At 51.7% G+C, this 26,423-nt stretch overlaps 1 protein-coding gene across 1 annotated transcript in view; it reads left to right on the top strand.

Annotated features, from left to right (window-relative positions):
* Nucleotides 1-297: 297 nt before the first annotated feature.
* Nucleotides 298-26,423, top strand: part of LOC137320025 (uncharacterized) — a 45,297-nt gene continuing 19,171 nt past the window's right edge. The window contains exons 1-7 of the mRNA XM_067981849.1: nucleotides 298-555; nucleotides 2,119-2,499; nucleotides 4,987-5,304; nucleotides 6,174-6,494; nucleotides 22,536-22,853; nucleotides 23,080-23,400; nucleotides 24,958-25,281. Coding sequence (XP_067837950.1) covers nucleotides 483-555; nucleotides 2,119-2,499; nucleotides 4,987-5,304; nucleotides 6,174-6,494; nucleotides 22,536-22,853; nucleotides 23,080-23,400; nucleotides 24,958-25,281 — 2,056 coding nt within the window. The 5' untranslated portion in view covers nucleotides 298-482. The remainder of the gene's footprint in view (nucleotides 556-2,118; nucleotides 2,500-4,986; nucleotides 5,305-6,173; nucleotides 6,495-22,535; nucleotides 22,854-23,079; nucleotides 23,401-24,957; nucleotides 25,282-26,423) is intronic.

Here is a 26,423-nt window from a genome sequence, read left to right on the forward strand (position 1 = left end):
GTATCTGGAGTGACGAGTGTCTGGAGTGACGAGTATCTGGAGTGGCGAGTGTCTGGAGTGACGAGTGTCTGGAGTGAGGAGTGTCTGGAGTGACGAGTATCTGGAGTGGCGAGTGTCTGGAGTGACGAGTGTCTGGAGTGACGAGTGTCTGGAGTGGCGAGTATCTGGAGTGGCGAGTATCTGGAGTGGCGAGTGTCTGGAGTGAGGAGTATCTGGAGTGGCGAGTGTCTGGAGTGAGGAGTATCTGGACCGAGGGGAGGAGAGTGTCAGCTCTCTTTGCCCAGTGTCCTCAGCTGTGCCCAGTCCCAGTCACTGGACTCACTGGCTCGAGTTAATGAGGAAAGTCCCTCAGCCTGCCAATCACACACTGGAGGCTGTATCACAGAGTGCTGAGTAATGAAGAGAGGGGAAGTAATGAAGAGTGAGTGTGAGAGGAGAGACTGCCGGAGGACCAGTCCCCAGCACTCTGACCGTGTCGAGAGATGTGTCGGCTGAGATCTCAACCCAGCATGAAGTCGATGATTTTTATCTCCCTCCCCGTCTTCCTGATGGCCGGTAAGGTTTACGTAGAGATTTATATCGAGGCTACAGTGCAGAAACAGGCCATTCGGCCCATCGGGTCTATCCCGGTGTTTATGCTCCACACGAGCCTCCTCCCTCCCTCCTCCATCTCACCCTCTCACCATCTCCTTCTGTTCCTTTCTCCCCCATGTGTTTATCGAGCTTCCCCTTAAATGCATCTCCACTATTCACCTCAACCACTCCTTGTGGGAGTGAGTTCCACATTCTCACCACTCTCTGGGGAAAGAAGTTTCTCCTGAATTCCCCATTGGATTTATTAGTGACTCTCTTATATTTATGGCCCCCCCCCCCTAGTTCTGGTCTCCCCCACAAGTGGGAACATCTTCTCTACGTCTACCCTATCGAACCCTCTCATAATCTTAAAGACCTCCATCAGGTCACCCCTCAGTCTTCCCTTTTCCAGAGAAAGAGCCCCAGCCTGTTCAGCCTTTCCTGATAGTTATAAACCTCTCAGTTCTGGGATCATCCTGGTAAATCTTTTTTGCACCTTCTCCAGTGCCTCGATATCCTTTTTATAATATGGAGACCAGAACTGTGCACAGTGCTCCGAGTGTGGTCTAACCGAGGTATATGGAGACCGGAACTGTGCACAGTGCTCCGAGTGTGGTCTAACCAAGGTATATGGAGACCAGAACTGTGCACAGTGCTCCAAGTGTGGTCTAACCGAGGTATATGGAGACCAGAACTGTGCACAGTGCTCCGAGTGTGGTCTAACCAAGGTATATGGAGACCGGAACTGTGCACAGTGCTCCGAGTGTGGTCTAACCAAGGTATATGGAGACCGGAACTGTGCACAGTGCTCCGAGTGTGGTCTAACCAAGGTACATGGAGACCGGAACTGTGCACAGTGCTCCGAGTGTGGTCTAACCGAGGTATATGGAGACCAGAACTGTGCACAGTGCTCCGAGTGTGGTCTAACCCAGGTATATGGAGACCAGAACTGTGCACAGTGCTCCGAGTGTGGTCTAACCCAGGTATATGGAGACCAGAACTGTGCACAGTGCTCCGAGTGTGGTCTAACCAAGGTATATGGAGACCAGAACTGTGCACAGTGCTCCGAGTGTGGTCTAACCCAGGTATATGGAGACCAGAACTGTGCACAGTGCTCCGAGTGTGGTCTAACCAAGGTATATGGAGACCAGAAATGTGCACAGTGCTCTGAGTGTGGTCTAACCCAGGTATATGGAGACCAGAACTGTGCACAGTGCTCTGAGTGTGGTCTAACCCAGGTATATGGAGACCAGGACTGTGCACAGTGCTCCGAGTGTGGTCTAACCAAGGTATATGGAGACCGGAACTGTGCACAGTGCTCCAAGTGTGGTCTAACCCAGGTATATGGAGACCAGAACTGTGCACAGTGCTCCAAGTGTGGTCTAACCCAGGTATATGGAGACCAGAACTGTGCACAGTGCTCCGAGTGTGGTCTAACCGAGGTTCGATACCAAGGTTTATATTGACTGATGTCAAAGAGTGTAGCTGTAGCTGTGAACAGCCTACGTTTCCTGAGTCCGTTAGCTGCGTACCTCCTATTTTCAGGTCTTGCCGGCGGTGTGGGCAACTTTCGATTCTCGTCCACCTTGATGACGGTGCAGGAGGGTGAGTCAGTCAACATGGAGTGCCGATTCTCCCGCAAAACCGACGATCGTTACTTGATCTGGGGGTCCGTGCCCCCGGGCAGCAGGGTCATCAAACAACTGGTGTACTGGAGCCCTGGGTCGCAGGTGCCCACCTTTACGACGGGCGAGCCTCACCGTTACGTGGCCGAGAAGAACTTTGCCCAGTCACTCATGTCCCTGCGGATCATCAATGCCACGCAGCGAGACTCCACCAGATACTTCTGCCAATTCACAAACCACCAGGGAGACCTGAACGCGACAGACTGGTGTGGATGTGGGTCGACACTGAAGGTTGAGGCCGGTAAGGGGAGTTCCACCGTAACTCGTTCGAAGCCCGGGGAGGGGCAGGGGGGGATGGTCAGTCCTTGGGCCGGGCACCAAATTTGGAGGGGGGTCGGGGGCAGGGGGCTGGAGTAGAAGAGCCAGAGGGGGTGGTGGGGGGGAAGAGGGTGGAGAAGGGCGGGAGGGAGAGTGGAGCAGAAGGGACGCAAGCTTTGGGTATCAAGGGCAGAAGGTTGTAGGAGGAGGGGGAAGATTTGGGCTGGGGAGGAGCCCCACAGTTTGGGGGTGAACAGTCCCACAGTTTGGGGGGTGAGGAGTCCCCACAGTTTGGGGGGTGAGGAGTCCCACAGTTTGGGGTGAGGAGTCCCCACAGTTTGGGGGTGAGGAGTCCCACAGTTTGGGGGGTGAGGAGTCCCACAGTTTGGGGGGTGAGGAGTCCCCACAGTTTGGGGGGTGAGGAGTCCCACAGTTTGGGGGGGTGAGGAGTCCCACAGTTTGGGGGGGTGAGGAGTCCCACAGTTTGGGGTGAGGAGTCCCACAGTTTGGGGGTGAGGAGTCCCACAGTTTGGGGGGTGAGGAGTCCCACAGTTTGGGGGTGAGGAGTCCCACAGTTTGGGGGGGTGAGGAGTCCCACAGTTTGGGGGTGAGGAGTCCCCACAGTTTGGGGGTGAGGAGTCCCACAGTTTGGGGGGTGAGGAGTCCCACAGTTTGGGGGTGAGGAGTCCCACAGTTTGGGGGGTGAGGAGTCCCCACAGTTTGGGGTGAGGAGTCCCACAGTTTGGGGTGAGGAGTCCCCACAGTTTGGGGGGTGAGGAGTCCCCACAGTTTGGGGGTGAGGAGTCCCCACAGTTTGGGGGGTGAAGAGTCCCCACAGTTTGGGGGGTGAGGAGCCCCCACAGTTTGGGGGGTGAGGAGTCACACAGTTTGGGGGATGAAGAGTCCCCACAGTTTGGGGGGTGAGGAGCCCCCACAGTTTGGGGGGTGAGGAGTCCCACAGTTTGGGGTGAGGAGCCCCCACAGTTTGGGGTGAGGAGCCCCCACAGTTTGGGGGGTGAGGAGCCCCCACAGTTTGGGGTGAGGAGCCCCCACAGTTTGGGGGTGTGAGGAGTCCCACAGTTTGGGGGGTGAGGAGTCCCACAGTTTGGGGGGTGAGGAGTCCCACAGTTTGGGGGGTGAGGAGTCCCACAGTTTGGGGGTGAGGAGTCCCACAGTTTGGGGGGTGAGGAGCCCCCACAGTTTGGGGGGTGAGGAGTCCCCACAGTTTGGGGGGTGAAGAGTCCCCACAGTTTGGGGGGTGAGGAGTCCCCACAGTTTGGGGGGTGAAGAGTCCCCACAGTTTGGGGGGGTGAGGAGTCCCACAGTTTGAGGGGTGAGGAGCCCCCACAGTTTGGGGGTGAGGAGCCCCCACAGTTTGGGGGGTGAGGAGCCCCCACAGTTTGGGGGGTGAAGAGTCCCCACAGTTTGGGGGGTGAGGAGCCCCCACAGTTTGGGGGGTGAGGAGTCCCACAGTTTGGGGGGTGAGGAGCCCCCACAGTTTGGGGGGTGAGGAGCCCCCACAGTTTGGGGGGTGAAGAGTCCCACAGTTTGGGGGGTGAGGAGCCCCCACAGTTTGGGGGGTGAGGAGCCCCCACAGTTTGGGGGGTGAAGAGTCCCACAGTTTGGGGGGTGAGGAGCCCCCACAGTTTGGGGGGGTGAGGAGCCCCCACAGTTTGGGGGGTGAAGAGTCCCCACAGTTTGGGGGGTGAAGAGTCCCCACAATGGGTTTCCAAGTATCTTGGTGTTTATTGTTGATATCTGTGTCTCTGTTTTATAAAATGAGAGAATTTGACATCATGGTGGGACAGCATTCGACCCATTGCATCCGTGCCCTCTCTCTGAACCAGCTCTCCCCTCGATTCTGGCCGAGGGACAGACTGTCAGTGATTGGCCCCTCGATTCTGGGCGAGGGACAGACTGAGATCAGTGATTGGCCCCTCGATTCTGGGCGAGGGACAGACTGTCAGTGATTGGCCCCTCGATTCTGGACGAGGGACAGACTGTCAGTGATTGGCCCCTCGATTCTGGCCGAGGGACAGACTGTCAGTGATTGGCCCCTCGATTCTGGGCGAGGGACAGACTGTCAGTGATTGGCCCCTCGATTCTGGGCGAGGGACAGACTGAGATCAGTGATTGGCCCCTCGATTCTGGGCGAGGGACAGACTGTCAGTGATTGGCCCCTCGATTCTGGGCGAGGGACAGACTGTCAGTGATTGGCCCCTCGATTCTGGGCGAGGGACAGACTGTCAATGATTGGCCCCTCGATTCTGGGCGAGGGACAGACTGTCAATGATTGGCCCCTCGATTCTGGGCGAGGGACAGACTGTCAATGATTGGCCCCTCGATTCTGGGCGAGGGACAGACTGTCAGTGATTGGCCCCTCGATTCTGGGCGAGGGACAGACTGTCAATGATTGGCCCCTCGATTCTGGGCGAGGATCTGTGATTGGCCGTCTCGATTCTGGTTGCAGTCCCACCAATGGCTACTCCCTCGGTCCACCTCCAATTCCCGCCCCCGGAGGAGATATCGGAGAACGGTTTCACCGCCCTGCTCTGCCTCGTCACCGGATTCTACCCATCGAGGGTCCGAATTTCCTGGTATGTGAACGGCAAGCCGGTGACGTCAGGAACGAGTGAACTGTGCCTGTCCAAGGACCCCACGGAGAGGTACACAGCCATTGGCCGGCTGGAGGTCAGTGGCCCAGAGTGGGTGAGTGCCGACACGTACCAGTGTGTCGTCTCGCACCAGACGCTGACCCGGCCCATCGCCAAGGAGATCAGGACGAGCGGTGAGTGTCTGGATTGGTGGGGATCCAGCGTGGGGTGGGGAGTGGGAGGTGGGTGGTGGCAGTGGGGGTGCGAGGGGAGTGCGAGTGAGCGTGCGAGGGGCGTATGAGGGGCAGTGATTGAACATGCGAGGGGCGTGCGAGGGGGCGGCGATTGAGCGTGCGAGGGGTGAGCGAGGGGCAGCGATTGAGTGTGTGTGCGAGGGGTGTGGGAATGAGGGGGCGATTGTGTGAGAGGCGTTTGAGTGAGCGTACAAGGGGTGTGCGAGTGAGCGTGCGAGGGGCTGTGATTGATTGTGCGAGGGGCTTGTGAGTGAGCGTGCGAGGGGCTGTGATTGATTGTGCGAGGGGCTTGTGAGTGAGCGTTCGAGGGGCTGTGATTGATTGTGCGAGGGGTGTGCGAATGAGCGTTCGAGTGAGCACACGAGGGGCATGCGAGGGGCGGATTATTGAGCGAGCGAGTGAGTGTGCGAGGGGTGTGCGAGGGGCGGATTATTGAGCGAGCGAGTGAGTGTGCGAGGGGTGTGCGAGGGGCGGATTATTGAGCGAGCGAGTGAGTGTGCGAGGGGTGTGCGAGGGGCGGATTATTGAGCGAGCGAGTGAGTGTGCGAGTGAGTGTGCGAGGGGCGGATTATTGAGCGAGCGAGTGAGTGTGCGAGGGGTGTGCGAGGGGCGGATTATTGAGCGAGCGAGTGAGTGTGCGAGGGGTGTGCGAGGGGCGGATTATTGAGCGAGCGAGTGAGTGTGCGAGTGAGTGTGCGAGGGGCGGATTATTGAGCGAGCGAGTGAGTGTGCGAGGGGTGTGCGAGGGGGTGTGATCTCTCACCGTGACCTAATGTCTTCATTCTGTCCTCTCCCTGGTCAATCTGCAGCTCGATACCCATCGGCCCCCAGACTCCACATCCTACCCCCCAGTTACAGCGAGATGGACACCAATGGGACGGCCACATTGGGGTGTCAGGCTGATGGGTTTTATCCCAAGAGCATCTCCTTCACCTGGCTGGTCGGGACACTCCAGCCGACCTACTCCTCTGAGGCCGGCCGCACCACGAGGCACGAGAATGGGACCTACAGTTCCAGCAACTGGTTAACGGTTCCCGTCCGAGAATGGAATTCAGGCTCACTCTTCACCTGCCGGGTCGAACACCTCTCGTCACCAACCCCACTGACCCACAACCTCAGCAAACACGACGGTAAATGTCCCATCAAACACTCCCAGGGCAGGGACAGGGTTAGATACAGAGTAAAGCTCCCTCTACACTGTCCCATCAAACACTCCCAGGGTCAGGTACAGGGTTAGATACAGAGTAAAGCTCCCTCTACACTGTCCCATCAAACACTCCCAGGGCAGGTACAGGGTTAGATACAGAGTAAAGCTCCCTCTACACTGTCCCATCAAACACTCCCAGGGCAGGGACAGGGTTAGATACAGAGTAAAGCTCCCTCTACACTGTCCCATCAAACACTCCCAGGGTCAGGTACAGGGTTAGATACAGAGTAAAGCTCCCTCTACACTGTCCCATCAAACACTCCCAGGGTCAGGGACAGGGTTAGATACAGAGTAAAGCTCCCTCCACACTGTCCCATCAAACACTCCCAGGGCAGGTACAGGGTCAGATACAGAGTAAAGCTCCCTCTACACTGTCCCATCAAACACTCCCAGGGCAGGTACAGGGTTAGATACAGAGTAAAGCTCCCTCTACACTGTCCCATCAAACACTCCCAGGGTCAGGGACAGGGTTAGATACAGAGTAAAGCTCCCTCTACACTGTCCCATCAAACACTCCCAGGGTCAGGTACAGGGTTAGATACAGAGTAAAGCTCCCTCTACACTGTCCCATCAAACACTCCCAGGGTCAGGTACAGGGTTAGATACAGAGTAAAGCTCCCTCTACACTGTCCCATCAAACACTCCCAGGGCAGGTACAGGGTTAGATACAGAGTAAAGCTCCCTCTACACTGTCCCATCAAACACTCCCAGGGTCAGGTACAGGGTTAGATACAGAGTAAAGCTCCCTCTACACTGTCCCGTCAAACACTCCCAGGGTCAGGTACAGGGTTAGATACAGAGTAAAGCTCCCTCTACACTGTCCCATCAAACACTCCCAGGGCAGGTACAGTGATGTAGTGATTGACGGTGATTATCTGTGATATTATTTTGCCCGATGATTGTACGGGTGTTTTGGATTGGGCTGGGATGTGGACAAGTCCTTGCCTTGGACTGACCCACAGCCTCCTGTCCCTCCAGCCATGGCCTCTACCTTCGTCTGGAACCTTCTTTCTGTGCGTTGCTTGCAGGTTTGAAATGATAGGAATCCCAAGCCTTTGAAAATTCTCATCCTTGTTTTCAAATCCCTCCATGGCCCTCGCCCCTCTCCCTATCTCTGTAACCCCCTCCATGGCCCTCGCCCCTCTCCCTATCTCTGTAACCCCCTCCATGGCCCTCGCTCCTCTCCCTATCTCTGTAACCTCCTCCATGGCCCTCGCCCCTCTCCCTATCTCTGTAATCCCCTCCATGGCCCTCCCCCCCCAATCTTTGTAACCCCCTCCAGCCTCACACCCCTCCCTATCTCTGTAACCTCCTCCAGCCCCACACCCCTCCCTATCTCTGTAACCTCCTCCAGCCCCACACCCCTCCCTATCTCTGTAACCTCCTCCAGCCCCACACCCCTCCCTATCTCTGTAACCTCCTCCAGCCCCACACCCCTCCCTATCTCTGTAACCCCCTCCAGCCCCACACCCCTCCCTATCTCTGTAACCTCCTCCAGCCCCACACCCCTCCCTATCTCTGTAACCCCCTCCATGGCCCTCGCTCCCCTCCCTATCTCTGTAACCCCCTCCATGGCCCTCGCCCCTCTCCCTATCTCTGTAACCCCCTCCATGGCCCTCGCTCCTCTCCCTATCTCTGTAACCTCCTCCATGGCCCTCGCCCCTCTCCCTATCTCTGTAATCCCCTCCATGGCCCTCCCCCCCCAATCTTTGTAACCCCCTCCAGCCTCACACCCCTCCCTATCTCTGTAACCTCCTCCAGCCCCACACCCCTCCCTATCTCTGTAACCTCCTCCAGCCCCACACCCCTCCCTATCTCTGTAACCTCCTCCAGCCCCACACCCCTCCCTATCTCTGTAACCTCCTCCAGCCCCACACCCCTCCCTATCTCTGTAACCCCCTCCAGCCCCACACCCCTCCCTATCTCTGTAACCTCCTCCAGCCCCACACCCCTCCCTATCTCTGTAACCCCCTCCAGCCCCACACCCCTCCCTATCTCTGTAACCTCCTCCAGCCCCACACCCCTCCCTATCTCTGTAACCCCCTCCAGCCCCACACCCCTCCCTATCTCTGTAACCCCCTCCAGCCCCACACCCCATGGCAAGGGCCATGGGCAGCTTTCGTCCAATTCTGGCCTCTTGTCCATCTCCCGATTCCCATCGCTCCACCATTGGCGGCCGTGCCTTCAGCTGCCCTGGGCCCTGAGCTCTGGAATCCCCTCCCTAAACCTCTCCCCCTCTCTCTCCTCCTTTAAGACGCTCCTTAAAACCTGCCTCTTTGACCGAGCTTTTGGTCGCCTGTCCTAATATCTCCTCATGTGGCTCGGGGTCAGATTTTGTCTGATAATCGCTCCTGTGAAGCTCCTTGGGGACGTTCTACTCCGTTAAAGGCACTGTACAAACAGGAGTTGTTGACTTTACTCCTGTCCAAAGTGATACCGAGAATCATAGAAAATTTACTGCACAGAATGAGGCCATTCGGCCCATCATGTCCGTGCCGGTCGAAAATGAGCCCCCCAGCCTAATCCCACTTTCCCGCACTCGGTCCCTATCCCTGTGGGTTTCGGCTCTTCAGGTACTCTTTAAATGAGTTGAGGGTTTCTGCCTCTCCCACCCTCTCAGGCAGTGAGTTCCAGACTCCCACCACCCTCTGGGTGAAAACATTTCTCCTCAGCTCCCCTCTAATCCTTCCACCAATTACTTTAAATCTATGCCCCCTGGTCACTGACCCCTCTGCTAAGGGAAATAGGTCCTCCCTATCCACTCTATCTGGGCCCCTCATAATTTTATCACCTCAATTAAATCTCCCCTCAGCCTCCTCTGTTCCAATGAACACAACCCCAGCCTATCCAATCTTTCCTCATAGCTAAAATTCTCCAGTCCTGGCAACATCCTCGTAAATCTCCTCTGCACCCTCTCGAGTGCAATCACATCTTTCCTGTAATGTGGTGACCAGAACTGTACCCAGTACTCAAGCTGTGGCCTAACCAGTGTTTTATACAGTTCCAGCATAACCTCCCTGATCTTATATTCTGTGCCTCAGCTAATAAAGGAAAGTATTCCATATGCCTTCTTAACCACCTTATCTACCTGTCCTGCTACCTTCAGGGATCTGTGGACATGCTCTCCAAGGTCCCTCACTTCCTCTCCACCTCTCAGTATCCTCCCATTTATTGTGTACTCCCTTGCCTTGTTTGCTCTCCCCAAATGCATTACCTCACACTTCTCCGGATTGAATTCCATTTGCCACTTTTCTGCCCACCTGACCAGTCCATTGATATCTTCCTGCAGTCTACAGCTTTCCTCCTCACTATCAACCACACGGACAATTTTTGTATCATCTGCAAACTTTTTAATCATGCCCCCTACATTTAAGTCTAAATCATTAATATATACCACAAAAAGCAAGGGACCAGTACTGAGCCCTGCGGCACCCCACTGGAAACAGCCTTCCAGTCACAAAAACACCCGTCGACCATTACCCTTTGCTTCCTGCCGCTGAGCCAATTTTGGATCCAATTTGCCACATTCCCTTGGATTCCATGGGCTTTTACTTTTTTGACCAGTCTGCCATGTGGGACCTTGTCAAAAGCCTTGCTAAAATCCATGTAGACTACATCAAATGTGTTACCCTCATTGACCCTCCTTGTTACCTCCTCAAAAAATTCAATCAAGTTAGTCAGACACGACCTTCCCTTAACAAATCCATGCTGACTGTCCTTGATTACTCCGTGCCTTTCTAAATGATTATTTATCCTGTCCCTTAGAATTGATTCCAATAATTTTCCCACCCCCGAGGTTAGACTGACTGGCCTGTAATTACTCGGTCTATCCCTCGCTCCCTTTTTAAACAATGGTACAATGTTAGCAGTCCTCCAATCCTCCGGCATAAGAACATAAGAACATAAGAAATAGGAGCAGGAGTAGGCCATTCGGCCCCTCGAGCCTGCTCCGCCGTTCGATCAGATCATGGCTGATCTTCGACCTCAACTCCACTTTCCCGCCCGATCCCCATATCCCTTGATTCCCCGAGAGTCCAAAAATCTATCAATCTCAGCCTTGAATATACTCAATGATTCACCATCCACAGCCCTCTGGGGTAGAGAATTCCAAAGATTCACAACCCTCTGAGTGAAGAAATTCCTCCTCATCTCAGTCTTGAATGTCCGACCCCTTATCCTGAGACTATGCCCCCTGGTTCTAGACTCTCCAGACAGGGGAAATAATCTCTCAGCATCTACCCTGTCAAACCCCCTCAGAATCTTATATGTTTCAATGAGATCACCTCTCATTCTTCTAAACTCCAGAGAGTATCGGCCCATTCTACTCAATCTCTCCTCATAGGACAATCCTCTCATCCCAGGAATTAATCTAGTGAACCTTCGTTGCACCGCCTCTAAGGCAAGTCTATCCTTCCTTAGATAAGGAGACCAAAACTGTACACAGTACTCCAGGTGAGGTCTCACCAAAGCCCTGCACAATTGTAGTAAGACTTCCTTACTCTTGTACTCCAATCCCCCTTGCAACCATCTTCAGCCAGAAGTGCCGAGTGGATAATCCATCTCAGCCTCCTCCCGATATCCCCACCATCACGGAAGCCAGTCTTCGGCCAATTCGATTCACTCCACGTGATATCAAGAAACGGCTGAGTGCACTGGATACAGCAAAGGCTATGGGCCCTGACAACATCCCAGCTGTAGTGCTGAAGACTTGTGCTCCAGAACTAGCTGCGCCTCTAGCCAAGCTGTTCCAGTACAGCTACAACACTGGCATCCACCCGACAATGTGGAAAATTGCCCAGGTATGTCCTGTCCACAAAAAGCAGGACAAATCCAATCCGGCCAATTACCGCCCCATCAGTCTACTCTCAATCATCAGCAAAGTGATGGAAGGTGTCGTCGACAGTGCTATCAAGCGGCACTTACTCACCAATAACCTGCTCACCGATGCTCAGTTTGGGTTCCGCCAGGACCACTCGGCTCCAGACCTCATTACAGCCTTGGTCCAAACATGGACAAAAGAGCTGAATTCCAGAGGTGAGGTGAGAGTGACTGCCCTTGACATCAAGGCAGCATTTGACCGAGTGTGGCACCAAGGAGCCCTAGTAAAATTGAAGTCAATGGGAATCAGGGGGAAAACTCTCCAGTGGCTGGAGTCATACCTAGCACAAAGGAAGATGGTAGTGGTTGTTGGAGGCCAATCATCTCAGCCCCAGGACATTGCTGCAGGAGTTCCTCAGGGCAGTGTCCTAGGCCCAACCATCTTCAGCTGCTTCATCAATGACCTTCCCTCCATCATAAGGTCAGAAATGGGGATGTTCGCTGATGACTGTACAGTGTTCAGTTCCATTCGCAACCCCTCAAATAATGAAGCAGTCCGAGCCCGCATGCAGCAAGACCTGGACAACATCCAGGCTTGGGCTCATAAGTGGCAAGTAACATTCGCGCCAGATAAGTGCCAGGCAATGACCATCTCCAACAAGAGAGAGTCTAACCACCTCCCCTTGACATTCAACGGCATTACCATCGCCGAATCCCCCACCATCAACATCCTGGGGGTCACCATTGACCAGAAACTTAACTGGACCAGCCATATAAATACTGTGGCTACAAGAGCAGGTCAGAGGCTGGGTATTCTGCGGCGAGTGACTCACCTCCTGACTCCCCAAAGCCTTTCCACCATCTACAAGGCACAAGTCAGGAGTGTGATGGAATACTCTCCACTTGCCTGGATGAGTGCAGCTCCAACAACACTCAAGAAGCTCGACACCATCCAAGATAAAGCAGCCCACTTGATTGGCACCCCATCCACCACCCTAAACATTCACTCCCTTCACCACCGGCGCACAGTGGCTGCAGTGTGCACCATCCACAGGATGCACTGCAGCAACTCGCCAAGGCTTCTTCGACAGCACCTCCCAAACCCGCGACCTCTACCACCTAGAAGGACAAGAGCAGCAGGCACATGGGAACAACACCACCTGCACGTTCCCCTCCAAGTCACACACCATCCCGACTTGGAAATATATCGCCGTTCCTTCATCGTCACTGGGTCAAAATCCTGGAACTCCCTTCCTAACAGCACTGTGGGAGAACCGTCACCACACGGACTGCAGCGGTTCAAGAAGGCGGCTCACCACCACCTTCTCAAGGGCAATTAGGGATGGGCAATAAATGCCGGCCTCGCCAGCGACGCCCACATCCCGTGAACGAATAAAAAAAAAAATAAAGGCCAACATGGCATTTGCTTTCCTAATTACTTGCTGTACCTCCATGTTAACTTTTTGTGTTTCTTGTACGAGGACACCCAAATCCCTCTGAACACCAACATTTAATAGTTTCTCACCATTTAAAAAATATTCTGTTTTTCTATTCTTCCTACCAAAGTGAATAACCTCACATTTCCCCACATTATACTCCATCTGCCACCTTCTCACCCACTCACTTAACCTCTCTATATCCCTTTGCAGACTCTTTGTGTCCTCCTCACAGTTTACTCTCCCACCGAGCTTTGTATCGTCAGCAAACTTGGAAACATTACACTCGGTCCCTTCATCTAAGTCATTAATATAGATTGTAAATAGCTGAGGCCCAAGCACTGATCCCTGCGATACCCCACTAGTTACAGCCTGCCAACCTGAGAATGACCCGTTTATCCCTACTCTCTGTTTTCTGTCCGTTAACCAATCCTCTATCCATGTTAATACATTACCCCCGACCCCATGAGCCCTTATCTCGTGTAACAACCTTTTATGTGGCACCTTATCGAATGCCTTTTGAAAATCCAAATATACTCCATCCACTGGTTCCCCTTTATCCACCCTGCTAGTTACACACTCAAAAAACTCTGATAAATTTGTCAAGCACGATTTCCCTTTCATAAAACCATGTTGACTCTGCCTGATCATATTATGATTTTCTAAGTGCCCTGTTACCACTTCCTTAATAATGGATTCCAGCATTTTCCCGATGACTGATGTCGGTCTAACTGGCCTGTCGTTCCCTGTTTTCTCTCTCTCTCCTTTCTTGAATAGCGGGGTTACATTTGCCACCTTCCGATCCACTGGGACCGTTCTGGAATCTGGGGAATTTTGGAAGATCACAACCAATGCGTCCACTATCTCTGCAGCCTCCTCTTTTAGAACCCTGGGATGTCGGCCATCAGGTCCAGGGGATTTATCGGCTTTTAGTCCCATTAATTTCTCCAGTACTTTTCCTTATCACTAAAAAGGTGGGTGGTAGGGGGCAGGTGGGGGGAAATTTAGAAATCTAATGAGAAAAGTTAAGACAATAGAGCAGTGTCGTGATTTGGGTAAAGATAAACAGAGTGTGGCAGGAAGGGACAGAGAGTTTACCAATAACAGAGCATCAACAAGTACGGTCAAAATAGGAAAAAATGGTAAAAAGTCAAAATGGAAGGCTCTTTATCTGAATGCACGGAGCATTCGTAACAAGAGAGAGGAATTAGTGGCACAAATAGAGATAAATGGGTTTGATCCAATTGTCATTACAGAGACATGGGCGCAAAAATGACCAGGGTTGGGAACTAAATATTCCAACCCTTTAATTTAGTGATATTAATTGTTTTAAGTTCCTCACTCTCATTAGCCCCTTGGTTCCCCACTATTTCTGGTTTGCTTTTTGTGTCTTCTACTGTGAACAGATACAAAATATTTGTTTAATGTCTCTGCCATTTCCTGATTCCCCATTATAATTTCTCCTGTCTCAGCCTCTAAGGGACCAACGTTTACTTTTGCTGCTCTCTTCCTTTTTACATACTTGTAGAAACTCTTACAATCTGTTTTTATATTTCTCGCTAGTTTACTCTCAGATTCCACTTTCTCCCTTTTTATCAATTTTTTGGTCGTCCTTTGTTGGTTTCTGAAACTCTCCCAATCCTCAGGCTCACGACTCTTCTTAGTAACATTATAGGCCTCTTCATTTAATCTAATACTATCCTTAATTTCTTTATTTAGCCTCGGGTGGATCACTTTTCCCGTGGAGTTTTTATTTCTCAAAGGAATGTGTATTTGTTGAGAATATTGAAATATTTCTTTAAATATTCGCCATTGCTTTTCATCCATCAAACCCTTTAATTTAATTTCCCAATCTACCTTTGACAACTCACCCATCATACCATGTAATTGGCTTTATTTAAGTTTAAGTCTAGTTTCTGACTTGAGTACGTTACTTTCAAACTCAATGTGAAATTCTATCATATTATGATCGCTCTTCCCCAGAGGATCCCTTACTGTGAGATTACTAATTAACCCTGTCTCATTACATAATACAAGATCTAAATTAGCCTGTTCCCTGGTTGGTTCCATGTCGTGCTGCTCTCGGAAACCGTCTCGAATACATTCCATGAACTCGTCCTCCAAACTACCTTTGCCAGTTTGATTTGCCCAGTCTATGTGAAGATTAAAGTCCCCCATGATTACTGCATTACCTTTGTTACAAGCTCCGATTATTTCATCATTAATACTCTGGCCAACAGTATAGCTACCATCAGGGGGCCTATAAACCACTCCCACCAGTGTTTTCTGACCCTTGTTATTTCTAATTTCCACTCAGACTGATTCTATTTCCTGATCCTCCGAGCCGAGATCCTTGCTCACCCCTGTCCTTATCTCACCCTTTATTATCAGGACTACGCCCCCTCCTTTCCCCTCCTACCTGTCTTTTCTAAATGTCATGTACCCTGGAATATTTAGTTCCTAACCCTGGTCATTTTTGCGCCCATGTCTCTGTAATGACGATTGGATCAAACCCATTTATCTCTATTTGTGCCACTAATTCCTCTCTCTTGTTACGAATGCTCCGTGCATTCAGATAAAGAACCTTCCATTTTGACTTTTCACCATTTTTTCCTATTTTGACCGTACTTGTTGATGCTCTGTTATTGGTAAACTCTCTGTCCCTTCCTGCCACACTCTGTTTATCTTTACCCAAATCACGACACTGCTCTATCGTCTTAACTTTTCTCATTAGATTTCTAAATTTCCCCTCACCTACCCCCTACCACCCACCTTTTTAGTTTAAATCCCTACCTACAGCCCTAGTTATTCGATTCACCAGGACACTGGTCCCAGCCCTGTTTATGTGGCGCCCGTCCCATCGGAACAGTTCCCTCTTTCCCCAGTACTGGTATCAGTGTCCCATGAATCGAAACCCCTGCACCTCGCCTGTATCCAGGGAGGATTGGAAAATGATGGTCAGAGTCTCCGCTATTTCCTCCCTGGCTTCTCTTAACAGCCTGGGATACATTTCATCCGGGCCTGGTGATTTATCCACTTTCAAAGATGCTAATCCCCTTAATACTTCCTCTCTCACTATGTTTATCCCATCCAATATTTCACACTCCTCCTCCTTAACTACAATCTCTGCATCGTCCCCCTCTTTTGTGAAGACAGAAGCAAAGTATTCATTAAGAACCATACCCACATCTTCCGCCTCCACACACAGTTTACCTTTTTGGTCTCTGATAGGCCCGACTCTTTCCTTAGTTATCCTCTTGCTCTTTATGTATTTATGAAACATCTTTGGGTTTTCCTTAATTTTACTTGCCAGTATTTTCTCATTCCCTCTCTTTGCTTTCCTAATTTCCTTTTAAATTTCCCCCCCCTGCACTTTCTATCCTCCTCTGGGCTTTCTGCAGTATTGAGCTCTTGGTGTCTGACATAAACTTCCCTTTTTTGCCTTATCCTACCCTGTTCGCTCCTTGTCATCCAGGGGGCTCTGGATTTGGCAGCCTCTCCCTGTTTCTTTGTGGGAACATGTTTACTCTGAACCCCTTGAACTCCTCCCACTGCTCTGACACTGATTTACCTTCAAGCAGCTGTTTCCAGTCCACTTTTGCTAAATCACTTCTCAGTTTAGTAAAATTGGCCTTTCCCCAGTTGAGAACTTTTACTCCTGTTCTATCTTTGTCCTTCTCCATAACTGTGCTAAATCCAACTGTATTATGACACTATCACCAAAATACTCTCCCACTGATACTCCTTCCACCTGCCCAGCTTCATTCCCTAAAACTAAATCCAGAACTGCCCCCTCTCTTATTGGGCTTGCTATATATTGGCTAAAAAAGTTCTCCTGAATGCAATTTAAGAATTCTGCTCCCTCTATACCCTTCACACTGATTCTATCCCAATTAATATTAGGGGAGTTGAAATCCCTCACTATTATTGCCCTATTGTTTTTGCACTTCTGCACGTTCCCCTCCAAGTCACACACCATCCCGACTTGGAAATATATCGGCCGTTCCTTCATTGTTGCTGGGTCAAAATCCTGGAACTCCCTTCCTAACAGCACTGTGGGAGAACCTTCACCACACGGACTGCAGCGGTTCAAGAAGGCGGCTCACCACCACCTTCTCAAGGGCAATTAGGGATGGGCAATAAATGCCGGCCTCGCCAGCGACACCCACATCCCATGAACGAATAAAAAAAAACTTCTCAGAAATTTGCCTCCATATTTGCTCCTCTATCTCCCTCTGACTGTTTGGGGGTCTATAGTTCACTCCCAGCAGTGTGACTGCCCCTTTTTTGTACTTTAGCTCAACCCATGTGGCATCATTTGATGATCCTTCCAACATATCATCCCTCCTCACGGCTGTAATTGTTTCTGTAACCAATATTGCCACCACCCTCCCCCCCCTCCTTCTTTATCCCCCTCTCTGTCTCGTCTGAAAACCCTGTAACCAGGGACGTTGAGCTGCCATTCCTGCCCCTCTTCAAGCCATGTTTCAGTAATAGCGATGATATTGTACTGCCACGTGTCTATCTGTGCCCTCAGCTCATCCGCCTTATTCACTGTACACCTTGTATTGAGGTATATTCCTTTAAGCACTGCCAAACTCCCTTATTGTCTGGTTTCTAACTTTTGTTCCCTCTGCTTTCCAAACTCACTTACTAATTTTCTGCCTTCCATTTCCAGTTCTGCTTTTCTCCCTTCTGAATCTACGCTCAGGTTCCCATCCCCCTGCCAAGCTAGTTTAAACCCTCGCCAACAGTGCAATTGTGCAATGAGAAAGGATTAATTAACAATCTCGTTGTGAGGGGTCCCTTAGGGAAGAGTGACCATAACATGATAGAATTCCTCATTAAGATGGAGGGTGAAGTAGTTGAATCCGAAACTAGGGTCCTGAATCTAAATAAAGGAAGTTATGAAAGTATGAGGTGTGAGTTGGCGATGATAGATTGGGGAACTTTACTAAAAGGGATGACGGTGGATAGGCAATGGCTAATATTTAAAGAACGTGTGCAGGAATTACAACAATTATTCATTCCTGTCTGGCGCAAAAATAAAACAGGAAAGGTGGCTCAAACATGGCTTACAAAAGAAATTAGTGACAGTATTAGATCCAAAGAGGAGGCATATAAAATTACCAGAAAAAGCAGCAAGCCTGAGGATTGGGAGCAGTTCAGAATTCAGCAAAGGAGGACAAAGAGATTGATTAAGAGGAGAAAAATAGAGTATGAGAGTAAACTAGCAGGGAACACAAAAACTGACTGTAAAAGCTTCTATAAACATGTCAAGAGAAAAAGATTAGTGAAGACAAATGTAGGTCCCTTACAGTCAGAAATGGGGGAAATTATAATGGGGAACAAAGAAATGGCAGAACAATTAAACACATACTTTGGTTCTGTCTTCAGAAAGGAGGACACGAATAACCTGCCAGAAATGTTAGGGAACCAAGGGTCTAGTGAGAGGGAGGAACTGAAGGAAACCAGTATTAGTAAAAAAAATAGTGCTAGGGAAATTAATGGGGCTAAAGGCTGACAAATCTCCAGGGCCTGATAATCTACATCCCAGAGTACTAAAGGAAGTGGCCCTGGAAATAGTGGATGCATTGGTGGTCATCTTCCAAAATTCTATAGACTCTGGAACAGTTCCTACAGATTGGAGGGTGGCAAATGTAACCCCACTATTTAAAAAAGGAGGGAGAGAAAAAACAGGGAATTACAGACCAGTTAGCCTAACATCAGTAGTGGGGAAAATGCTGGAGTCTATTATAAAAGATGTGATAACAGAACACTTGGAGGGCATTAACGGGATTGGACAAAGTCAGCGTGGGTTTATGAAAGGGAAATCATGCTTAGCAAATCTACTGGAGTTTTTTGAGGATGTAACTAGTAGAATAGATAGGGGAGAACCAGTGGATGTGATGTATTTGGATTTTCAGAAGGCTTTTGATAAGGTCCCACACAAGAGGTTAGTGTGCAAAATTAAAGCACATGGGATTGGGGGGAATATACTGGCATGGATTGAGAATTGGTTGACAGACAGGAAACAGAGAGTAGGAATAAACGGGTCTTTTTCCGGGGTGGCAGGCAGTGACTAGTGGGGTACCGCAGGGATCGGTGCTTGGGCCCCAGCTATTCACAATATATATCAATGATTTGGATGAGGGAACTAAATATAACATTTCCAAGTTTGCTGACGACACAAAGCTGGGGTGGAATGTGAGCTGTGAGGAGGATGCAAAGAGGCTCCAATGTGATTTAGACAAGTTGGGTGAGTGGGCAAGAACATGGCAGATGCAGTATAACGTGGATAAATGTGAGGTTATCCTCTTTGGTTGTAAAAACAGAAAGGCAGATTAATATCTGAATGGTGATAGATTGGGGAAAAGGGGAGGTGCAACGAGACCTGGGTGTCCTTGTACACCAGTCACTGAAAGCCAGCATTCAGGTGCAGCAAGCAGTTAGGAAGGCGAATGGTATGTTGGCCTTCATTGCAAGAGGATTTGAGTACAGGGGCAGGGATGTCTTACTGCAGTTATACAGGGCCTTGGTGAGACCACATCTGGAGTATTGTGTGCAGTTTTGGTCTCCTTATCTGAGGAAGGATGTCCTTGCCATGGAGGGAGTACAACGAAGGTTTACCAGACTGATTCCTGGGATGGCAGGACTGACGTATGAGGAGAGATTGGGTCGACTAGGCCTATATTCACTCGAGTTTAGAAGAATGAGAGGGGATCTCATCGAAACATATAAAATTCTAACAGGACTAGACAGACTAGATGCGAGGAGGATGTTCCCGATGGCTGGGGAGTCCAGAACCAGGGGTCACAGTCTCAGGATACGGGGTATGCCATTTAGAACCGAGATGAGGAGAAATTTCTTCACTCAGAGGGTGGTGAACCTGTGGAATTCTCTACCACAGAAGGCAGTGGAGGCCACGTCATTAGATGTATTCAAGAAGGAGAGAGATATATTTCTTAATGCTAAAGGGATAAAGGGATATGGGGAAAAAGCGGGAACAGGGTACTGAGTTAGACGATCAGCCATGATCATTTTGGATGGCGGAGCAGGCCCGAGGGGCCGAATGGCTTACTCTTGCTCCTATTTTCTATGTTTCTATGTTAACAGCACTAGTGAACCTCCCCGTGACGATATTGGTCCCAGCCCTGTTTAAGTGCAACCCGTCGGGCCTGTACAGGTCCCACCTCCCCCAGAACTGGGCCCAATGCCCCAGGAATCTAAAGCCCTCCCTCCTGCACCATCTCTCCAGCCACGCATTCATCTGCTCTACCCTCCTATTTCTATACTCACTAGCATGTATATTTCTTGGAAAATGTTCCAGAATCTGTAAACTCAATGGTAGAATTTTAAAGGGGGTGCAGGAGCAGAGAGACCTGGGGGTGTGTGTACACAAATCTTTGAAGGTGGCAGGACAAGTGGAGAAGGCTGTTAATAAAGCATATGGGATCCTGGGCTTTATTAATAGAGGCATAGAGTACAAAAGCAAGGAAGTTATGTTAAACCTTTATAAAACACTGGTTAGGCCTCAGCTGGAGTATTGTGTCCAGTTCTGGGCACCGCACTTTAGGAAGGATGTGAAGGCCTTAGAGAGGGTGCAGAGGAGATTTACTGGAATGGTCCCAGGGATGAGGGACTTCAGTGATGTGGAGAGACTGGAGAAGCTGGGATTGTTCTCCTCAGAGCAGAGAAGGTTAAGGGGAGATTTGATCGAGGGGTTCAAAATCAGGAAGGGTTTTGAGAGAGTAAATAAGGAGAGACTGTTTCCAGGGGGCAGGAGGGTCGGGAACCAGAGGACACGGATTTAAGGTGATCGGGGAAAGAGCCAGAGGGGGAGATGAGGAGAATGTTTTTTTACAGCGAGTTGTGATGATCTGGAATTCACTGCCTGAAAGGGGAGTGGGAACAGATTCAATAATAACTTTCAAAAGGGGAATCGGAGAAATACTGGAAGGGAAAAAATTACAGGGCTACGGGGAAAGAGCAGGGGGAGTGGGACTGATTGGATAGATCTTTCAAAGAGCCGGCACAGGCCCAATGGGCTGAATGGCCTCCTCCTGTGCTGTGAGATTCTAACCTTTACAATGTATAGAACATTGGTTAGACCACACTCGGAGCACTGTGCACAGTTCTGGTCTCCATATACCTCGGTTAGACCACACTCGGAGCACTGTGCACAGTTCTGGTCTCCATATACCTCGGTTAGACCACACTCGGAGCACTGTGCACAGTTCTGGTCTCCATATACCTTGGTTAGACCACACTTGGAGCACTGTGCACAGTTCTGGTCTCCATATACCTGGGTTAGACCACACTTGGAGCACTGTGCACAGTTCTGGTCTCCATATACCTCAGTTAGACCACACTCGGAGCACTGGGCACAGTCCTGGTCTCCATATACCTTGGTTAGACCACACTTGGAGCACTGTGCACAGTTCTGGTCTCCATATACCTTGTTTAGACCACACTCGGAGCACTGTGCACAGTTCTGGTCTCCATATACCTTGGTTAGACCACACTCGGAGCACTGGGCACAGTCCTGGTCTCCATATACCTTGTTTAGACCACACTCGGAGCACTGTGCACAGTTCTGGTCTCCATATACCTGGGTTAGACCACACTCGGAGCACTGTGCACAGTTCTGGTCTCCATATACCTCAGTTAGACCACACTCGGAGCACTGTGCACAGTTCTGGTCTCCATATACCTCAGTTAGACCACACTTGGAGCACTGTGCACAGTTCTGGTCTCCATATACCTTGTTTAGACCACACTCGGAGCACTGTGCACAGTTCTGGTCTCCATATACCTTGGTTAGACCACACTCGGAGCACTGGGCACAGTCCTGGTCTCCATATACCTTGTTTAGACCACACTCGGAGCACTGTGCACAGTTCTGGTCTCCATATACCTGGGTTAGACCACACTCGGAGCACTGTGCACAGTTCTGGTCTCCATATACCTCAGTTAGACCACACTCGGAGCACTGTGCACAGTTCTGGTCTCCATATACCTGGGTTAGACCACACTTGGAGCACTGTGCACAGTTCTGGTCTCCATATACCTTGGTTAGACCACACTCGGAGCACTGTGCACAGTTCTGGTCTCCATATACCTCGGTTAGACCACACTCGGAGCACTGTGCACAGTTCTGGTCTCCATATTATAAAAAGGATATGGAGGCACAGGAGTAGGTGTAAAAAAGATTTACCAGGATGATCCCAGAACTGAGAGGTTTATAACTATCAGGAAAGGCTGAACAGGCTGGGGCTCTTTTCTCTGGAAAAGAGAAGACTGAGGGGTGACCTGATGGAGGTCTTTAAGATTATGAGAGGGTTCGATAGGGTAGACGTAGAGAAGATGTTCCCACTTGTGGGGGAGACCAGAACGAGGGGGGGCCATAAATATAAGAGAGTCACTAATAAATCCAATGGGGAATTCAGGAGAAACTTCTTTCCCCAGAGAGTGGTGAGAATGTGGAACTCACTCCCACAAGGAGTGGTTGAGGTGAATAGTGGAGATGGATTTAAGGGGAAGCTCGATAAACACATGGGGGAGAAAGGGATAGAAGGAGATGGTGAGAGGGTGAGATGGAGGAGGGAGGGAGGAGGCTCGTGTGGAGCATAAACACCGGGATAGACCCGATGGGCTGAATGGCCTGTTCCTGTGCTGTAGACTCGATGTTTAACACTCTCCTTTTCTAGTGCCTTCTCCACAGCCTCCCTCCATCTTTCTCCACCATCCTCCTGCTGATGAGACGAGGACACCAGGCCTGACCCAGCTCCTGTGTGGCGCGACAGGATTCTACCCGGGAGTGATCTCGCTGAGCTGGGAGGTGGATGGTCAGAAGGTCAGCTTGGGCCTGTCAGACAGCGACCCCTCGCTGGCTCCAGACGGGAGTTACACCCTGATCAGCCGGCTGGACGTCACCATCTCTGAGTGGGAGGCTGGATCTCTGTACAGCTGCGTTGTGTCCCACAGGTCACTGCCGGTGCCAGTCAGGAGACAGATCAGAGGTGGAGGTGAGTGACTTACGACTGATACGGACCGGGTCACGTCCCGAAATTGGTCAGTCCCAGAGGGATGAGAGGTCAGTGTGTGACCCACTGCCCTATCAGAGAGAGAGAGGAGTCTTCCGTCCCCTCTGTCTGCGGCTGGATTTGACCCCAAGGTCCTCGAGGTGAAATTGAGTTTGTTCCTCCAGTTTCCCTCTCTCCTAATCCATGTTTCTTCTCCCTCCCCCCTCAGCACTCCCTCCCTCCCCTCCGTCTCTTCATCTGGTTCCACCGTCCATCCGGGAGATTCTAACCAATCGGACGGCTACGCTGGCCTGCATCGCCACTGAGTTCTACCCGGCTACGATATCCTTCGAGTGGCGGGTGGGGGGCTCGGAGATGGCCCATGGCCTCCGGACCCTGCCCCTTGCTGCCAATCCGGGCGGGACCTTCAGTTCCAGGAGTGAGTTAACGGTGCCTGTGGAGAGGTGGGAATCGGGCGAGAGCTTCACCTGTCTGGTTCGCCACCAATCACTGGGGAGCCCGGTAACCAGCACCGTCGCTAATGGAGACAGTGAGTAATCGACGGGGGTGGGGTCCGGTCTCAGAGACCAGGCCTGGGGGGGAGTGGGGGATGGGGGTCCACAGGGTCTCGGAGACCAGGCCTGGAGGGTGGAGTGGGGGACGGGGTTTGCAGGGTCTCGGAGACCAGGCCTGGGGGGTGGAGTGGGAGATGGGGTCCACAGGGTCTCGGAGACCAGGCCTGGGGGGTGGAGTGGGGGACGGGGTTTGCAGGGTCTCGGAGACCAGGCCTGGGGGGGAGTGGGGGATGGGGGTCCACAGGGTCTCGGAGACCAGGCCTGGAGGGTGGAGTGGGGGATGGGGTCCACAGGGTCTCGGAGACCAGGCCTGGGGGGTGGAGTGGGGGACGGGGTTTGTAGGGTCTCGGAGACCAGGCCTGGGGGGTGGAGTGGGGGACGGGGTTTGCAGGGTCTCGGAGACAAGGCCTGGGGGGTGGAGTGGGGGACGGGGTTTGCAGGGCCTCAGAGACCAGGCCTGGGGGGTGGAGTGGGGGATGGGGTCCACAGGGTCTCGGAGACCAGGCCTGGGGGGTGGAGTGGGGGACGGGGTTTGTAGGGTCTCGGAGACCAGGCCTGGGGGGTGGAGTGGGGGACGGGTTTTTTAGGGTCTCGGAGACCAGGCCTGGGGGGTGGAGTGGGGGACGGGGTCTGCAGGGTCTCGGGGCCAGCCCTCGGTGTGGGGAGGGGAGATGGACTGACTCTCTGCAGCCTGTGCGTCCTCTCTGGGCCAGGTAACCGGCTGGGACGGGACGGGGGACAGAATGTGGTGACCCAGACAAATTGTGATGGGAGTAAAGGGGAATGACCAGGTCCAGAGCACTTGCCCTGTGTCCAGCACAGGCCCCAAAGACCTGGAGAAAACCCTGAGAACTAATCCCCCATCACCCCTAGACGGTGAGAGAGTCGGGGGACTGGAGGGAGGGGCTTCGATGGGAGGGTTAGGGGATTAGAGGGAGGGGCTTGGATGGGCGGGTTAGGGGATTAGAGGGAGGGGCTTTGATGGGAGTGTTAGGGGATTAGAGGGAGGGGCTTTGATGGGAGGGTTAGGGGATTAGAGGGAGGGACTTTGATGGGAGTGTTAGGGGATTAGAGGGAGGGGCTTTGATGGGAGGGTTAGGGGATTAGAGGGAGGGGCTTCAATGGGAGGGTTAGGGGCTTAGAGGGAGGGGCTTTGATGGGAGGGTTAGGGGATTAGAGGGAGGGGCTTTGATGGGAGGGTTAGGGGATTAGAGGGAGGGGCTTTGATGGGAGGGTTAGGGGATTAGAGGGAGGGTCTTCAATGGGAGGGTTAGGGGCTTAGAGGGAGGGGCTTTGATGGGAGGGTTAGGGGATTAGAGGGAGGGGCTTTGATGGGAGGGTTAGGGGATTAGAGGGAGGGGCTTTGATGGGCGGGTTAGGGGATTGGTGGAAGGAATAGATTACAAGGAGATGGGTTTCGATCGGCGATTAACGGTAGTTGAGGTCAGAGCTTCACTCGATGGGTGACAGCACCAGACGGGGGAGCCCAGGTTTCTCTGGGGCTTTTAAACCAATTCTTTTACTAATTGCAGCCCAGCGTCTGAAGTGTCCTGAAATAGTCACCATGGAAGTGGATTGGCAGAGGGTCACAGCCACCGCTGGGACCACACACCTTGCCTGCTTTGTGTTCGGCTTCTACCCTGGGGACGTGTACTTGACCTGGCGAGCTGAGGGCATCGAGGTCACAAACTCAACCATGACCTTCCCGGTGATCCCTGACCAGGGCGGGACATTCCGGACGGTCAGTCAGCTCTCGGTCCCATCGGAAGACTGGGAGGGGGGCCGAGTCTACAGCTGTCTGGTGGGACACCAGTCCTCGAAAGTGCTGATGGAGAGTCACCTCAGTAAGGATGGAGGTAAGGAGGGAGCCTCTCACTCGGATAACTCTCTGAGCTGCCTCCGCAGCCCAACCTCCCTAAACTCCAACTCATCCTAAACTCCTGACGGCCCCACGTCCTCCTGCTCTTTGCACCCCCCTCCCTCCCTTCCCCTCCCCTCCCCTGATCCACGCCCCACTGGCTCTTTTGCTCCTCTGACACTTCAGTTCCAAATTCTTGTCCAGGTTGTCACTCCTGCCTCCGTATCATTCCCTCTGTCCCTTTCTCTGTGATCTCCTCCTTCCTTATATAGAATTACACAGAATTTACAGCACAGGAACAGGCCATTCAGCCCATCAGGTCTATCCCGGTGTTTATGCTCCACACGAGCCTCCTCCCTCCCGACTCCATCTCACCCTCTCACCATTTCCTTCTATTCCTTTCTCCCCCATGTGTTTATCGAGCTTCCCCTTAAATCCATCTCCACTATTCACCTCAACTACTCCTTGTGGGAGTGAGTTCCACATTCTCACCACTCTCTGGGGAAAGAAGTTTCTCCTGAATTCCCCATTGGATTTATCAGTGACTCTCTTATATTTATGGCCCCCCCCTAGTTCTGGTCTCCCCCACAAGTGGGAATATCTTCTCTACGTCTACCCTATCGAACCCTCTCATAATCTGAAAGACCTCGATCAGGTCACCCCTCAGTCTTCTCTTTGAGAGACAAGAGCCCCAGCCTGTTCAGCCTTTCCTGATAGTTATAAACCTCTCAGTTCTGGGATCACCCTGGTAAATCTTTTTTTGCACCTTCTCCTGTGCCTCGATATCCTTTTATATCCTAAAGCCCCCGCACACTTGCTTCTGCTCTCCAACACCCTTCTCTTTAACCCCTGCTCCTTCTGCTTGACCAGTGTTGCTCTCAGTGTTGGGGGGGTGGAAATCTGGAACTCTCTCCCCCAAAAATCTGTGGAGGCTGGGGGTCAATTGAAAATGTTAAACTAAGATCGATAGATTTTTGTTGGGTGAGGGGATTCAGGGTTACTGAGCCAAGGCGGGTAAATGGAGTGAAGATACAGATCAGCCATGATCTAATGGAATGACGGGACAGGCCCGAGGGGCAGAATGGCCTCCTCCTGTTCCTGTGTAACAGGCCCGAGGGGCTGAATGGCCTCCTCCTGTTC

Source organism: Heptranchias perlo, unplaced genomic scaffold (assembly GCF_035084215.1).
Source record: "Heptranchias perlo isolate sHepPer1 unplaced genomic scaffold, sHepPer1.hap1 HAP1_SCAFFOLD_964, whole genome shotgun sequence".
Taxonomy (NCBI): Eukaryota; Metazoa; Chordata; class Chondrichthyes; order Hexanchiformes; family Hexanchidae; genus Heptranchias; species Heptranchias perlo.